Source organism: Aedes aegypti, chromosome 3 (assembly GCF_002204515.2).
Source record: "Aedes aegypti strain LVP_AGWG chromosome 3, AaegL5.0 Primary Assembly, whole genome shotgun sequence".
NCBI lineage: Eukaryota > Metazoa > Arthropoda > Insecta > Diptera > Culicidae > Aedes > Aedes aegypti.
This window is the reverse complement of record NC_035109.1, coordinates 281,300,886-281,317,278: the sequence shown is the minus strand read 5'-3', so window position 1 is coordinate 281,317,278 and position 16,393 is coordinate 281,300,886. Positions and strand designations below refer to the sequence as shown.

Here is a 16,393-nt window from a genome sequence, read left to right as displayed (position 1 = left end):
GACAAAAAAATGGTTTGCTGTTATTTTTTGTCAAACAGAGCCTGCTTCTCAGCTCAGTGAACTAAGTTAAAAAACAGTTTTTAACAGAAGGCTCTTTCGACAAAGATGCCATTTTCGTATTCGTATACTTCTTGTGTAGCAATCACGATGATACTTTATGCTATGGGAGGTAAAGAAAATTTTAATTACAAAAAGATCCTGAACCGAACGGTAATCGAACCGAGACACCTGTAGCATGCTTTGCTTTGTAGCCGTTGACGTTACCACAAGGCTATGGAAGGCTATTGTCAATGGGGACGTTAATGCCAAACACCGTTCATGGAAAAATCCCAAAAATTGATGTTAAGTATGTGGGGCCTTCCTTAGCCGAGTGGTGAGAGTCCGCAGCTACAAAGAAAAGCCATTCTGAAGGTGTCTGGGTTCGATTCCCGGTCAGTCGAAGTTCTTTTCGTAATCAGAAAAAAAAAATTTTTCTCTTCAGGTTAAGTTTTTGATCTTTAATTTAGACCAATATGGACTAGATGTTGTAATACCAAGCAGCAGGTTCTACATAGAATTTTGAAGGTGACTCCAAAAATAGTTATCAATGATTTTAGGCACAAATTTTAATCTATTTAAAATAAGCTGGTGAATTAACCCCTCTACCGGCAGCTTCATATTTTAACGTCAAAAAAATATTCAAACCTCGAATTTTTTTTTGTTTCTCGATATTTTTGCACCATTTTTTCGTAAGTTCTCAAAAAACTCTTCTAGTTTTAGAATCCTGAACTGCTATGGCAAATTATTTGTGATAGATTTTTAAGAAAAAGTTGATAAAAGCTGTAATTAGTTTTACCAAATACAAATTATAGTCTTGACCTGAGGGGTGCGGTCTCCAACATTTTGGTCATTCAATTTAAACACATTTTTTTTCTACCAGTGCTAACAGTTGTTTGTTTGCTTGTCTCGCAGGAAACCATTTTCTAGATGCACACTTAAATAACTTCATACAAAGCTTTTGCAGTTTGATGCAGGCAATAAGTTCAATAAATTAGCTGAATCAGATAGTTTGTTTGTAAAAAATATATTTCACAAAAGTGTTGAAAAATTTACGCATCAATAACACCAAGTAAACGTTTTTTCAACAGTTGATAGTTTTTGTGTCACATAAAATGCATACCAGTTTTTAGCGTGACGAAATAATGGCTACACATTTCTAGGCATACTCGAATCATTTTGATGAAAATTTGAGCTTGATAGCAGCTTGGCTGCTTGTTGATATCCAGTTCGCACCCCCTAGGTGGGGGGACTGGGAGGGAGGCACAGATAGTACACACGAAATTTGAAACTTTTTTTTTCCATGCTGCAAGATAACTCCAGTTTGTCAACGACAATCAAGGCAGGCTTGGCGAAAATTGCTAGTTTTCATTTGTTGTGTACCTTCGATCTTTCTGGACAAACATTGAAAAAGGGGCAGTTTTCTATGCGTTTAATTTTCAGTTTTATTGAAAACAGTGAAAAGAGCCTTATTCCAATACGTTATATTCAATTAGAATAAACGGTACTTTCGTGACGATACTTTTAAATGAGCATAAATTGATTCTAATTTGATTTTTACTACTTTTGATGAAATGCAAAAATATGCTTTGGCTAATTACGCGCTTTTATCATGTTTGTCCATTGTTTAAGATCTGGGCTCGCAGTGACAGTTCGTGACACCAAAATCTCGGCTCACTGTGACGTAGAGAAATTTTGTATTGGTTTCTCTCTCCCAGGTCTTGACTAACACAGAATAGCTAGATATAAGAAATGAATATAATGTATTAAATGATATGGTTCATTCACAAATTCCATAACGCCAAAATTGACCATTGTGACACCCACCCACCCCCTTTTAATGCTTTATGTCTGTAACGAAATTTGTGAAAGGGGCCCATACTAATAAGGGATTTAATAAACTACTATTCAATAAGGTTGCATTGAGTCTTGTTCTATTTTTTTCACAGTGGTATCCAAAGTTTGTAAAAAAATGACATGGACCAAACACATAAATGAAAACGGAATTCGTAGTGAAATTACAAAAAAATTTCCTACACATTTTGATTAGGAAATCATCGCATCGGAATGGAAACGGTAGCTATAAATATATCATTAGGTACCTATCACCAAGCGATAATCAAAGTGCGTAATCGGCGACAAAAAATCAAATTCAACCGGCATGGTAACATACGACACATCTCATCACATTTCGAGATATTTAAACACACAGACAGTAATTATTTATTTTTGGTCGGAGCTTTGCCAAATTAATGTTCATCAGAGAGGTTTATCGATTCTTATCACAGGTCATGGAATGATGGTTTCCGGTTACAGTTTTGCCTTCGGAAAATAGCCTGCAATGTTGAGGGAACTGAGATGAGCCAGCAGTAGCTCGATGTATTCTTCACGGTGTTTGTGGAAGTGGCCTACGTGAGGTGAACGATCCCAGCACTTCATCGTTGTCTATGAGTATAGAGAGATAAATGACGGATTAGAAATAGTGATTAGGGAAGGTCGAGAGATGTACCTTAATGCCTATGGATTCCCAAGCAGCCATAAGCCGCTTGTTGGCAGCTTCCGTTCCTACGGGATCCGTTTTGGAGATCAGAAGCAGAGCTGGGCAGATTGCCGGTTCATAAAAATATATCTTAGTACATTTTTCGTAATACTGTGTAGCCTCCTCGTGGAAAAGCTTCAAGTGGTAGCTAAAACAGAAGTAGATTAGAGAAGGGTTAAGCCAGATAAGATTTGAGCTCAATCGTACGATAATGTACTTACGTTATATAGCCGCGTAAAACATTTTGCAGGGTAGGGTTTTTCGGCAAAACGGCATGAGGGACTCCGACTGGGATTTCCGTTATATCTGCTGCACTGTCCCAGATTTGACCCTTGATCTTGTTGAAAATGCCTTTGTTGCTTTCGTTCTCGTGGATTTTGACTAAGCATTCGCCCCAAAGGTAACCACCGACGGAGAAACCGTGGAGCACCACGCCACGTTCTAGGTCGTTATTTTTGAGAAACTTTACTATATCACAGGCTACGGCCTGGGTACCATGTACCGGCCACATCAGCTGCCATGGGCTGATGTGCGCGACTAGAACCTCGAAACCTTGCTCCACGTAAAATTCGGCAAATTTTCGAAGATGTTTTTCCGTTGCTTGCAGCCAAGCTAGGATGAGCACCAGTGGTTTGTCCAGCTGTTCGTTTAGTCTGTTGATGCAAGTGAGAAAGATGTTAATTAATTGGTATAGTGTTCTTAACACTAGGATCCCCGGGATCAAAAATATCCTCAAGTTTTGTACTGCTTGAAAAAAAAATTATCCTAGAGCAATTGAACCAATACATTTTTTGTAAACTGAAGAGAATAGTGTCAAATCTTATCTAAAACGGTATTATACTAAGTGTCTCAGATTCGAATAATTGTAAATAGTAAGAAAAATAGCACATACATTTGAAAACAATATTTCGAGCATCACGGATTAGCTTAGTTAGCTGATTTCGACAGCTAAAGTCTTTAGTGCCCTGAATATGCATGCTAGAGGTTTAATATCTTCGACAAAGTTTTTTGAAATAAGTTTCACATATTGCTGAAAAGAATTAACAAATACCTCTTTTCTTAATCGTTTGCCAAAATGTAAAGCAATGACATGTAGCTTTTTCGACATTAATTTGATTGCAATAATACGGGATCGGAGCAATGATTTCGATTCTGCGTATTTTCAATTCGGATGGTGAAAAATATAATCGGCCGATGGTGCCAATTGCAAATGTTCATGCAAAAGTTTTAAAAAATGGTAAAAATGTTTATTGTTTGCGAAAATTAAATTTGAAGATGGATTGTGTCTTTTTGCGTGGTAGAGTTTAACGTGACTCCGGTGGTGGTGCGACAGGTGCTGTGCCACCCGAATAGTTTTTTTTTTCGTTAGGATTCTCATAAAATACGATGTGAAAGCATATTAGATAATGTTATGAGATCTGATTGTGACGGTCAGTGCTTTTTTAAAATAAATATTGGAAAAAGTGGCGTAACCGCATTCGATTACGATCATTGTGCTACGAAAAGTTAGAGAATATTTAAAACTAAAAGAAAATTTCCTGTTTTGTTCTTTTCATTATGTGTGCTTAATCGACGACGCACCCTTGCTGTGAATTAAAATGTGAAATCATCCAGAGGATGTGAATTTCGTCGTTTTCAACGAAATGATTTTGAACTAAAAACGAAACTTTTTGCAGGGACTGTTCCTCTTCCAGGACCTCTTCCACTGCGTATTCGTGGTCTTCCCCGAAGCCGCCGACCTCTACCTGGTTCTCTGCTGAATATTATTTTCGCAATTCTTTCTTCCGACATTCGCACTAAGTGATCAGCCCACTGAAGTCTGCCGTATTTTACACGCAGCACTTTACGTTCGAAAACACCGAGAGCTTTCCGGTCTGACTCTTTCAACGTCCACGCTTCGTGCCCATAGAGAGCCACCGGATAAATCAATGTTTTATACAGGGCGAATTTTGATTCCATTTGCAAGCTGTGGGTCCTAAGCTGGTTACGTAGTCCGTAAAAGGCCCTATTCGCAGCCGCATCACGCCTTTCCAATTCACGGGAAACGTCGATGTCACATGTCACAAGTGTTCCAAGGTAAACAAATTCTTCAACAACTTCAAACACTACCTCAGCACCTACACCACCATGCCTGACTCTATCTCTACCTGCAACCATGTACTTCGTTTTGGTAGAATTAATGGTCAGGCCTATCCTCGCTGTCTCCCTCTTCAGAGGCACGAAAGCCTATTCCACCGACCTGCGATCGATTCCAATTAGGTCTATATCGTCAGCAAAGATAGAGGGGCATGTGCGACCTTGTGATAATAGTGCCATTTCTCTGCACGCCAGATCTCCTAATAGCACCAATGTTGAACAGTAAATTCGAAAGTGCGTCTCCCTGCTTCAACCCGTTTAATGTCACAAACGAGGTTGACACTCCGTCTGCGATTCGAACACTTGATTTCGAACCATCCAGCGTAGCACGTATCAGCCTAATTAGTTTCGCCGGAAAACCATGTTCAGACATTATCTGCCAAAGCTCATTGCTTTTCACTGAGTCGTACGCCGCCTTTAAATCAATAACAGATGATGAGTCTGCAAGTTATATTCCCGGAATTTATCTAGGATCATTGGCAAGCTAAACATCTGGTCCGTTGTCGATCGGCCCTCACGAGAACCAGCTTGGTATTTGCCGACGAAGGACTCCTCGAGCGGTCTCAGTCTGTTAAACGCGACAGAATTTTGTACGCCGAATTCAGCAGGGTAATTCCTCTGTAATTGGCACACTCCAGTCTGTGTCCTTTCTTGTAGATAGAGCGGAAGAGGCCATCCAACCAGCCGGTTGGCAATTCTTCGTCCTCCCATACTTTCAGAAGTACTCGGTGGATCGACTGGTAAAGCTGCTCACTTCCGTGCTTGAGAAGCTCGACCGGGATCTCGTCCTTCCCAGCAGCCTTATAGTTCTTCAGCTCGCTGATAGCCTTTTTAACCTCTCATATGGTCAATGGTCCACAGCTTGATCGTCATCATCAATGTTCATCATGTTCCTCGATACATTTCCATTTTCATCGTTCATCAATTGCTGAAAGTGCTCCTTCCACCTGGCAGCCACCGCCGTTTTATCGATCAGCAAATTCCCTTCTCGATCATTGCACATGGCGGGCACTGGTACGGTATTGTGCCGCGCACCATTGACCGTTGCATAGAATCTCCGCCTATCATTCCGGTTCATGCTTTCTTGAGCGTCAGCTACCACACTTTCTTCGTGCTGCCTTTTCTTTCTGCGGTGGTTTCGCTTTTCTTCGGCTCTCGCTGTCCTGTACCGCTCTCTGTTCTGTCGGGTACCGGCCACAAGCATATGGCTTCTGGCGACATTCTTCATGTCTGTCACTCTCTGGCACACTTCATCGAACCAGTCGTTTTGTCTTCGTCGTTGACCAGTGCCAATCCCGCGCCGTTGTTGTCACAGCTTCGTGGATAGGATCCCACAGGCTGTCGACGTCTACAGAAACGTTGATTCTTCCCAACTGCTTGTCTAGTTGTTGACAGTACTGTGCATTTACTCCATCAGTCGACAAGCGTTGTATATTGAAGCGCAGCGTATTGTTTGTTGTGGAACTCGTTGCGCCCGAATTTTAGCTACAACGAGATAATGATCCGAGTCGATATTATGGCCTCGGAAGGTCCTGACAACCGTGACATCTGAGAAATGTTGCCCATCAACCAGCACGTGGTCTATTTGGGAGCAGGCATCGCCACTCGGGTGTCGCCAGGTGTGTTTGCGGATATTCTTTCGTGCGAAGTAGATATTGCTGATTGCCCTTATCAGGCCATTATCATTGGTAACGGAATGAAGGCTTTCCGTTCCAATGACGGGTCGGAAAAAATCTTCTTTCCCGATCTGCGCATTTGCGTCGCCGATGACTATCTTGACGTCTTGTTTTGGGCACTCTCCGTAGGCCCTATCCAGGCTCTTATAGAACTCATCTTTCATGTCATCGGGCTTATCGTTCGTTGGCGCATATATGCTGATCAGGATGTAGTTGAAGAACGTGCCCTTCATTCTCAACACACAGATTCGGTCGCTTACCGGTTTCCACCGAATAATTCATTTCATCTGCTTCCCAATCACTATGAAGCCAACTCCACGTTCTGCTCTGTCGCCACCGCTGTAGTAGATGTGGTACTTGAATGAAGTGTTGGCGATGGGGTCGGAATTCGCGTTCTCCGATTCTCGGCCAGCGTATTTCCTGGATAGCTGCCACGTTCACGTTCCACGCTCACGTTCCAAGATCCAACTTTCCAATCGTTGTCCTTTATTCGTTGCCGGGTCTGTTGCTGTAAAATCAATCCATTTGCTCTACTTTTGCCTTTCTGGGTTGGTGAAGAGTCTTCGATAGGCCACCTAACCAGGGTTGCACTACCTACATCCTGCTAGAGAGGCTTGGCAGCCTCGGTGCTGCCACGATACAGCATTATCCGTTTGTTATTTACATGATGACCACAGTTATAGCCATCACAACCATCCACCTTTATCAAGGCTTTGGGCCTGTAACTCTCAATAGTTTCAAGTTCTTTCGGACATGCTACTATGGTGAGCTTTCATGCGCTAGCGGTGTTGATTAAACAGTTTATTTTCAATAAAATCTGGGCTACTCTTGTATTATAAGGTTGGGTCTGTTGGATAATCGGCCGTTACCTTCTGCTAGTGGAGCATCCTACCGACTCCAATACTGGGGGGACCTATGGACGTGGCTAATATCCCAAGCAAAGCTTGAGATCATATTGAAAACTAATTTTAATGTTGTGATGTCGCGAATGGATCATTAAAATAACCAAAACGACTGCTATGAAAAGCATAGATAGCGCCACCGTAGCCTTGTGTGTTTGACAGAACAGCAATGCTGTCACAATGTTAAATCCCATATACAGTGGCGCCATTGTTTTGATGCGGTGAGCACTTGCAAAAACTACCTTCAATGATCCATTTTGATAAATCAGTTTGCTGTCATTTTGGTCGTTTTAACGGTTAAAATATCAAAACTGAGAGCAGAAAAATGTACGCATGAAAATAAATTGAAAACTAATTATGCTATCAGTTACTGCAAATTTAAAACTGTTACTGCTATCATGGAGGGCAAAATGACAACTCATTGAGATGTAAATATTTTCGAATGATATTAAAACGAGTCTGCGACAAAATAAATGCTTCATTTTTATATTCTCATAGTGCTTATACATGTAGCACGAATAAATTTATAATTATATAAAATGAAAACATTACCAAAAATTTAAAATGATAGCAGAACAAAAACAAAATATGATATCGAATATTTCAATGAAAAATTGATAACAAATTATGATATCAACTCGATGCTGAAAACATGATATGTTTTCGACTTGCTTTCTTTTTGATGTTGGGCTTTGCACGGGTCGTTGTCGCTCACCGGGTGTGTGGCTCCTCTAGCCAGTGTTGCTGATTTCTGTGCTTGACCTGGGTTGGGGTTTCTAGAGGGTTTCCTTGGAGGTTTTAGTTTTCTTCAGGGGCACAATGGTTAGCAACACTCGCAGTTAAAGGCTTAAAGTACAACAAAACACTTTATTTTAAACAAGCACAGACTACATTCACTACATTTATTTTTCAACGACTACATCTAACAAATTTGAAATGATGAGGGCGATCAACTCCTGACGACGATCGAATGAAACTGAAAAACATCGATGTATCGAGTCATCACTGGACCTCGGTCACCTGCTGGTGTAGAAACTCTCCTGTTGGCGATCGGGTGGTCGTCAGTCTATTAGATCACATTCAGCATCTCCGTTCTTTCGTATCCCGACATGCAACGGTGATCGTCTACAGATGAGAGTACAGCTGCTGGGTCGATCATACGGTAGAAGATAACTATTATTAGGTAACCAGCTCAGCCGTTAGAAGGAACAACGGATAATCATAATCTCATAGCTCGGTTGGTCTGCAAACTATGTAGGTCATCCATCGTAAACAACAGTGCAGTAGATGGATTGCATATGCATGGCAGGGTTGTAGTTTCTGGGGGTTTGCTATCGTACAGGGTCAATTTATACTTCTCGTTTCAGAAAGCGAGTAATGGCGCTCAAACCAAAGCTCATGAGCAAATTATTTTAATTGCAATAATCCGGCGAACCATCACCTCCCAAGAAATAAGAAGCAGAAGAAGTCCGGAGATCATTTTCATATAATAATAGACACACTCAAAATTTATTTTAATTATAAAAATTCAATAGATCCTAGTTCCTTCAACCTGTTTGCATATACATTAAATTTCATAGTGATACCATGTAGCTGTTTCGGCATAAATTAGATTGTACGAGTTCAGTGAATATGTTTGAGCAGATATATACATTTTGGTTTACACTTAAAACTTCTTTCATTAAAAAATAATACGAGTAATTCTAAATGTTCATCCCGTTTGCCTGTAGAACAATTTTAAACGCTTCTTTATGATACACTCCAAAATAATTTAACTGAAAATACTATCAAAAACTTGATGGTTTTAATTATGTTTTAAATGCAAGTTATACATACGCCCCCGATTTATAGGCAAATAATTATAAGAAAATAAGTAGGGAAAGTGTACCAGCTATGACCATAGCGGTTCCTTATTTGCACATATGTGAGATTTTGATTTCGTAAATCTCACTACTACAACACACAAAACCTTACAAAATGTGAAGACACTCAAGTAATCACGTATGGCGAAATAGGGAACCACTATGTCCATAACTGGTACACCTACCCTATTTCTGTGTAAAAGAAATTTTGAGTGTATTCAAAAATTACTATTTATGCCCAAACATATTCACTGAATTTCTAAAAGCCGCAAAAAATATATTTTATTACTTTGAATATATCTAAATCATTTTTAGAACTTGGATTTCTCTGAACTACTGCAATCAAATTGTTGTCGAAAAACTACATGTCATAGCTTTGAATTTTAGTTGATAGGCAAAAAAGGTTTCTTTTCATCTGTACAGATTTTGAATGTAATAAAAAATGTATATATCAATCTGCTCAAACATGTTCTCAAGCAATGGTCTACAAGCAATTTGTTTCGAAAAAATGTTTTATTGAAAAACGTTGTGAAAAAAAAAATAGGATGTTCCGATCAAGAGATAAAAGTGATATAGATCAGTTATACACAAATTATGTCACGCTAAATTTCAACTGTTTCGACTCCCTGGAGTCTGTCACACTTTTTTATGAGTCCTCCGAATTTTTTGTAAAGCTATCCCGCTTGGCTCGACCCTCCCTCCTTGGAGCGTGACCAGGGTGTCTACTACCTGGAAAACCTGAAATTATCAGGGACTTTTATTCAACCTGAAAGAAACCTGAAATTCTCATGAAATTTCGGCTACACTCAGGGAAATTATTTTGAGGCAGTTTAGGCAAGGAAGCAGAACTTAAGATTGCCATGTTGGTAAGGGAAAGTACAGTTGCAGTTCATGAGCATATGAAACATAGTGCAAGGTTTTTATATTTTTTTGCACATTACCGTGTGGGACCGAAATCCGAACACTTGATTGAATTTTCATTATTTTAACATCAAAATGAATACATTTTAAAATTACACATCTGATTACAAAAAGTTATAAGTTGTTGTTCATGATAACTTAATTTAAGCAACCCATGATTTGTAAATTGTAAAAATCAAAATGTGACCGCTTATCATTGTGATGATTGGTTTGTGTGCCTTCTTAGTGATTTGCTAAGAAGAATGATTATAGTTTCCAATATATTAATAGTGAAATTTGACCTTTTTTGAACCAAATGTTGATTACGATGTCTCCGAATAGTGAGTATTTGTAATTCCGATGGGGTAAATGCAGTTTCTGAACAGTACAATAACTATTTTGGAGGATTATTGGGCTGTACGGATTTCGATTCATAATTCCAGATTGAATCTTAATCCGTACAACGCAAAACTTTAACTTTAATTTCATCACATTTCAGCCAAAACATACGATAATATGAGGCCCAAATAAAACGCTGATGATTTAAAAAAGGTGTTGAAGCAATGGCAAATTATTTCCGAAAGCTGCAAATGCTTTTGGTATTTCTAAAATCACCATTAGAGCTGCGGTAATAAATCGGTACACCTAGGAGCTCCAAAAATTTTCACAACGGATCAGGAAACCGGAATTGTGCACTTGCAATAACCACAGTAAGATTGATATTGGGTGAAAAGTAGGTATATTTGTTAATTCTGATAACATCTGCTAATATAAGCATCAATATACAGATAATTTATTACGTTGGAAGCCTGGTAAAAGCTCATGAAGAATCCATCTTCGAAATAGTAGTTTACGAAACAAGTTGCAGAATGATGATTTGTACAGCACGAGCCGTAAATTTATCCTACGAGGCTTGCCGACTAGGATAATTACGACGAGTGCTGTAAAAATCAAGTTCTGCAACGAGTTACGTACAACATTTTTTGCAATTTCGTAGAAGACCACTTGAGGGTATCAGAAATTATATCGGAATGCATTCACCATCACTTTTACACTTTGTGAAAAAAAATGTTATGTAATGATCCATTACGCAACTCAAAACAGTTGCGTAATGAGAAAGCGTTGCGTAATGGATCATCAAAGCACTGGTTTCAGTTGCGTAATGACTATTCGCGCACTGCATACTTCAGTGCAGGAAAGTAGGCCGTTTCATGACAGATTGGCGTGATGAAAAACAGGCTATTACGATGAGAAATTGCAAAAAAATAAATTCCAGAGACTCAGAAGTTTTTTAAAACGCCATCTAATTCCACCTATCTGTCTGCGCAAGCAAAATCACAAGTGTGTTATTATTTGATGTAGCCCACGGATTATTTTAGAGACAAAATAATACAGATATTATTCTGAAAAAATCCTTGCAATGGGATAATCGGGTATTCCTCCAGTCTCTCACAATGGTTCATTACAGAGTTTTTGATAAATTTCGTTTCGACATTTTTCGAAGAAACCCTTCAATAATTCCTACACCTATTTTTTTCATGTATTCTAGGGATTACTCTCTGAAATTGCTCTAGGCATTGTTCGATGAAATATATTATAAACTTTTCCAAAAATTCCTCGATAAATTTGACCTGGGATTCCTTATTAAGTTCCACCAGAACTTTCTCACGGCATTTCCCCAGCATTTCATCAAAATGTTATTGTTGCGGTTCAAACATGTCTCTAAAAAATATTCAAATAAATTTCCAAATCTCCATATATTCTTCAAAACTTTATTCCAAGTTCCACACCAGTTAATACTATAGCAATTATTACAATTGTTGCTCCGATGACAATTGTTCCTGTGATTCATAGATAGTTTTTTCATGGATTCTATCCGAATTTCATCAAAGAATTTAGTTTTTTCATGGATACTATCCGAATTTTATCAAAGATTTTCTACGAAACGTCTTGTATGACATTATTTTTTTTTTTTTCAGTTATCTCAGCAATATATCAAGAAAGTTCTAGTTACAATTTTAACAACAATATAGGAGTTCTTTCAGAGATCTTTGTAGGAATTCATCAACCCATACTTAGAAATCACACAAGTTTCATCTGAGGTTACTCTAGAATTTTCTTTCGAAATTCTTCGCGAATATGTTCAGCAATTTTCTCCAAAATATTCTGAAAAATGTCCAAGACATTTCCCTGGTGACATTCCTGTATCTTTTAAGAATTCCTTGAGTACTTTTTTAAAAAGAATAACAAAATGTAGGAATTACTGAAAAAATAAAATATTTGAAGGTGTTCTAAACGGTAATGTTGGAGGAAGTTCTAGGAAATCAATGGAATATTTTTTTGGAGAATTTGAAACTTTATTGAAAAATGTTTGAAAAGATCTTTGGAATCTCCAAAGTAATGTATGTGAAAAATTCCAGATCGAATTTTTGAAGGTGTTTAAAACGAATTTCTTGAAGAATTACTTGGAAAATTCATGAAAAATCCCAAAACAATCTCCTGAAGAGATCTTCAGAGTAATATTTGAATAAATTCTACAGTAAAACGAGCAGTAATACTTGTAATATCTCGAGAAATTAAAAAATATGTCTTAGAAATAATCTTATAATAATGTCTGTTCAACTTAGGAAGCCACTTTTCCTGTCGTGGTTTCTTGTAGATTTCTTTTTGTATTTGTAATTTATATAATAGACTGGCCCAGCTCAGTATGGGAGAAAAATAAAGTTGTATGATTCCACGGGGCACCCCCAGGATTATTTCTTGGGGTTAGAGGAAGCCTTTCTGAAAAATTCAGCTCATTTGGTCGTTCCATGAGCTGGCGCATTTGAATTGAATTTAATATGGGATTTTCAGCTCAAACATATGAGCAACAGCACATCATCTACTGTTTGGTTCAGGAAAATTGATGATCGCGTTCAATTGGACCCAGAATGTCAAAAACACTACTTGATATAATAGCGAAGAATGTTGTAGAAGATTGTACCATGATCAAAATTAATAAAGTTGGTGTTTTAATCATCTGAAGTATATCATGCAATACTGCGTGTATTTCTTCAACATAGCTTGGAGGTAGCCACTAAGCGCATCATAGCCACCTATGACGCTGGGCGAGCTGAGGCACATGTCGCATGCATATAAGTGACTGTACGGGAGTGCTGATCTAAGCCTAACTTTCAACAACTGAAAGAGTAATGAAAATGAGATTAAATCCAGATACAACCTTCTGCAATTATGTTCATTAGGGTATCAAGTAGTGTATTTGTCATTCTGGGCTTATTTGAACGTGAACAATTAGTATACGGAACGAAACAGTGACATAATATCAATTTTCAATATATTTGAGACGAATATCCCATACAAACTTCAAATCGAATGCGCCAGCTGGTGGAGCAACCAATTGAGTTGAAATTTTGAGAGAGCGTTTCTCTTACCCTAAGGCTCATATCTAGGGGGTGCCTCGTTGAGTTTTACAACTTTTTTGTTTAAGGGCCAGTCTATTATATAAGGACTGGTTTTGGTTCATAATAGTTTTTTTTACGCTGTTCTAAGGAAATGTGCAGTTTTAGAATATAGGTCACTTATGCGATTATTGATTTAACATAGTCCATACATACAAATAGCGTTCACACAGGTTATAAAAATCATTGAAGACATTTAAGCGATAAAAAATATGTAGAACGTATTTCACAATTAACATTACGGGGCTATAGGTTTATAGCATAGTCCAAACTCTAAGGAGATCGGCTTCGAAGTGCACCGTTTCGTAATCTCTATATCATAAGATTTCAGAAGGATGATGTAACAGCTTTCTTATGCTGTTTTTAAACGAATAATTGAAAAATTAAATTAAAAAAATGAATTCAGATTTTGACAACTGAAAATTTTGACTTTATAGCCTAGCCAAAAACGGTTCTGGTTCAAACACACAAGATTGAAAATCTCAAAGTAAATTACTCTTGTCCGACACTGCAACGATCGACCTACCTCAAACTCTTCGAATCCTTGTCCCAGTTCCGTTTAGTCGCACTGTAAAAGTGCATATTCTTCGTCAAGCTGGACACTCGAATGGTAGCCAGCGTCGGCTTGCTACTGCCATTTCTCGCACTCATCACGATTGGCTGCAAATAGGAATGTATCGAAACACAATTGATTCATCAACGCAACACTTGATTATAAACCCCATGGCTGGCAGCGAGTCACTTTTTAGTTGCTTGGTCACTATTTTTGACCTGGTCATAAAAAGTCTTTATTTTCAACAAAAAGACACTTTTTTTTCAAAAACAAGTCACTATTTTCATGATCTGATACCAAAGCTATTAAATTCGGCATTTGTCCTTTAAACTTAACAACAATACAATTTTCGTTTTGCTGATATTCTACATGTTTTGGAGAAACATTAGCTTTGAACTGAAGAGTAAGGGATTCCTAGCAAAATTTATCTAGATATTATTAACGAAGAAAACTTTTTTTTTCCAGCTAAATTGTCGATTTGGATCAAAGTGCAATCTTAAGTGATTATCGTTGGTTAAGATACTATACATTCATGTCACTTTTAGGTCCCTGGTCACTATTTTGTTCATTTTAGTCACTAAAGTCACTATTATTTTGCTACTTGACCGCTACCAGCCCTGAAATCACCGCCGGTCACACTCTGGAAGAATTCTTTACCCCACTTCGCGATCGATGGGTCTCAATTGCTGGAACTGCACCCGTTGGTGGCTTGTTTCGTTGTTCAACACCCTTTAGCCGGCAATTACCGCTCAATTGAACAATTCCGTTGAATTGATTGGCCGACGTTTGCAGCTTGAGACACTGATTTCGGTATCGAAAGGTATTCGGGTGTTTGAGACCACGCGTGATGAGCCGGTAGGACACTTGCAACATTTCACGGTATCGAACGCCGTGTCACGAGAGACAAGGATCCTCTGCGTGCGGCGACCTTCACGGGGAGATATAGACGACAGAAATAGGAAGGTCAGAATCGGATACAAAAATATTTAAATACACGACGGGAGACAACAATCCAACCACCCTTCATATGGAGCTATACTCGCGGAATAACTGATTGCCGGGAATGGTCTACGCTGTGGTGACTTGCAATTGGTACGGTACGAGTGAGCATTGAATACATAAATATTTCGGAATGATTGTTATGGACTTGGCTCTCTATGTGGTGGTTCATTTCGAGAGGCGAATACGGAAGGCAATATATACAAGAAGCAAACCAAACAGCTGAGTGTTCACTGTTCAGGGACATCTAAGTAACCGCTGTAGCACATGTAAACTTTATTAATTGCGATTTTAGACTTCAATTTCTTTAAAGGTTATTTGGCTTCATATTTTAATACAGTTCTGAGATTGATAAATGACAATTTTTAATAAAATATGACATTTTTTCTGGTTTACTTACTCTGATGCTTATTTCGACACCTTCAAACTTTTACTGCTTCTACTGCACATGCGAATTGGAAGCTATTAAAGTATATCAGTAACACAACTACGCTGTGGTGGTTTTGAGAAGATGTTTGATATGTCTAAAGTGTTGGAAGATGAAGAGAAATAGCTTTGCCATGTTGATTTTGAACATTTTCAAAACAGAAAATCTGTTTTAAGTGCGAGAGTACATATTTTAATATTATTCATGTTTGATGATGTGGTTGTACATACAGAATCGTTTTCAATGAAATTCCGCAGGTGATATATTGTAATATTTTTAGGGACACGTGTGGTATTAGGGATTGAACTTCTATATCAAGTTCGGTAAGTTACAGAAACGTCGAAGGTCGATACATCAGTCATCTAGAATGCTTAATTTGTTCGGAGGATTTTAAACTGCATAATGTGATAGAAACTGTCTATTAATATGAAGTATTGTAAATTGAAGATATTAAAACGTTTCAGAAATAAGTGAGTAATGGTGCAGACAAGTATAGGGGGAGATCCCCCAGTACCGGACACTTAAGCCACTAAATTCATAATTCGAAAAATATTGATTTTATGGGGTCGTGTTACCGATTTATGATAAATATTATCATTTTTATAGTGTACAAAAATAAATTTGAAAATATAAATATGAATTTTGACACTACATTTTGATGATGAATTTTAGTACCAAATTTCTCGATCTTGAAAGGTGGTACCCAATACCGGACACGATCTCGAAATGCCTCGAATTCTGTAAATTTGAACATCACTGAATGTGTATACTATAGGAAGAGTTTATAATTACCAATTCAATGTATTTGCAACATTTACAAGAATAATTTGAGTTTTTCTTAGTTTGCAAGATACTTATCAAAAACCTTTTTCATATATGATGTAAAATAGCACATTTTACGATGT

The 16,393-nt window shown here is 38.0% G+C and overlaps 1 protein-coding gene across 2 annotated transcripts; it reads right to left on the bottom strand.

Moving 5' to 3' along the window:
• Positions 1–2,225: 2,225 nt before the first annotated feature.
• Positions 2,226–15,571, bottom strand: LOC5571015 (transmembrane protein 53-A). Of its 2 annotated transcripts, XM_021853761.1 has the most exons (6): positions 15,462–15,571; positions 14,720–14,990; positions 14,036–14,169; positions 2,797–3,228; positions 2,546–2,723; positions 2,226–2,481 (listed from the first exon to the last, which is right to left on the bottom strand). In XM_021853761.1, the coding sequence occupies exons 2-6, from the start codon at positions 14,933–14,935 to the stop codon at positions 2,347–2,349; spliced, it is 1,095 nt and encodes a 364-aa protein (XP_021709453.1). In that variant the 5' UTR covers positions 14,936–14,990; positions 15,462–15,571; the 3' UTR covers positions 2,226–2,346. The 2 variants fall into 2 exon arrangements, with proteins under 2 accessions (XP_021709453.1, XP_001653445.1); XM_001653395.2 differs by lacking the exon at positions 15,462–15,571 and having other exon boundaries at positions 14,720–15,154.
• Positions 15,572–16,393: the final 822 nt, after the last annotated feature.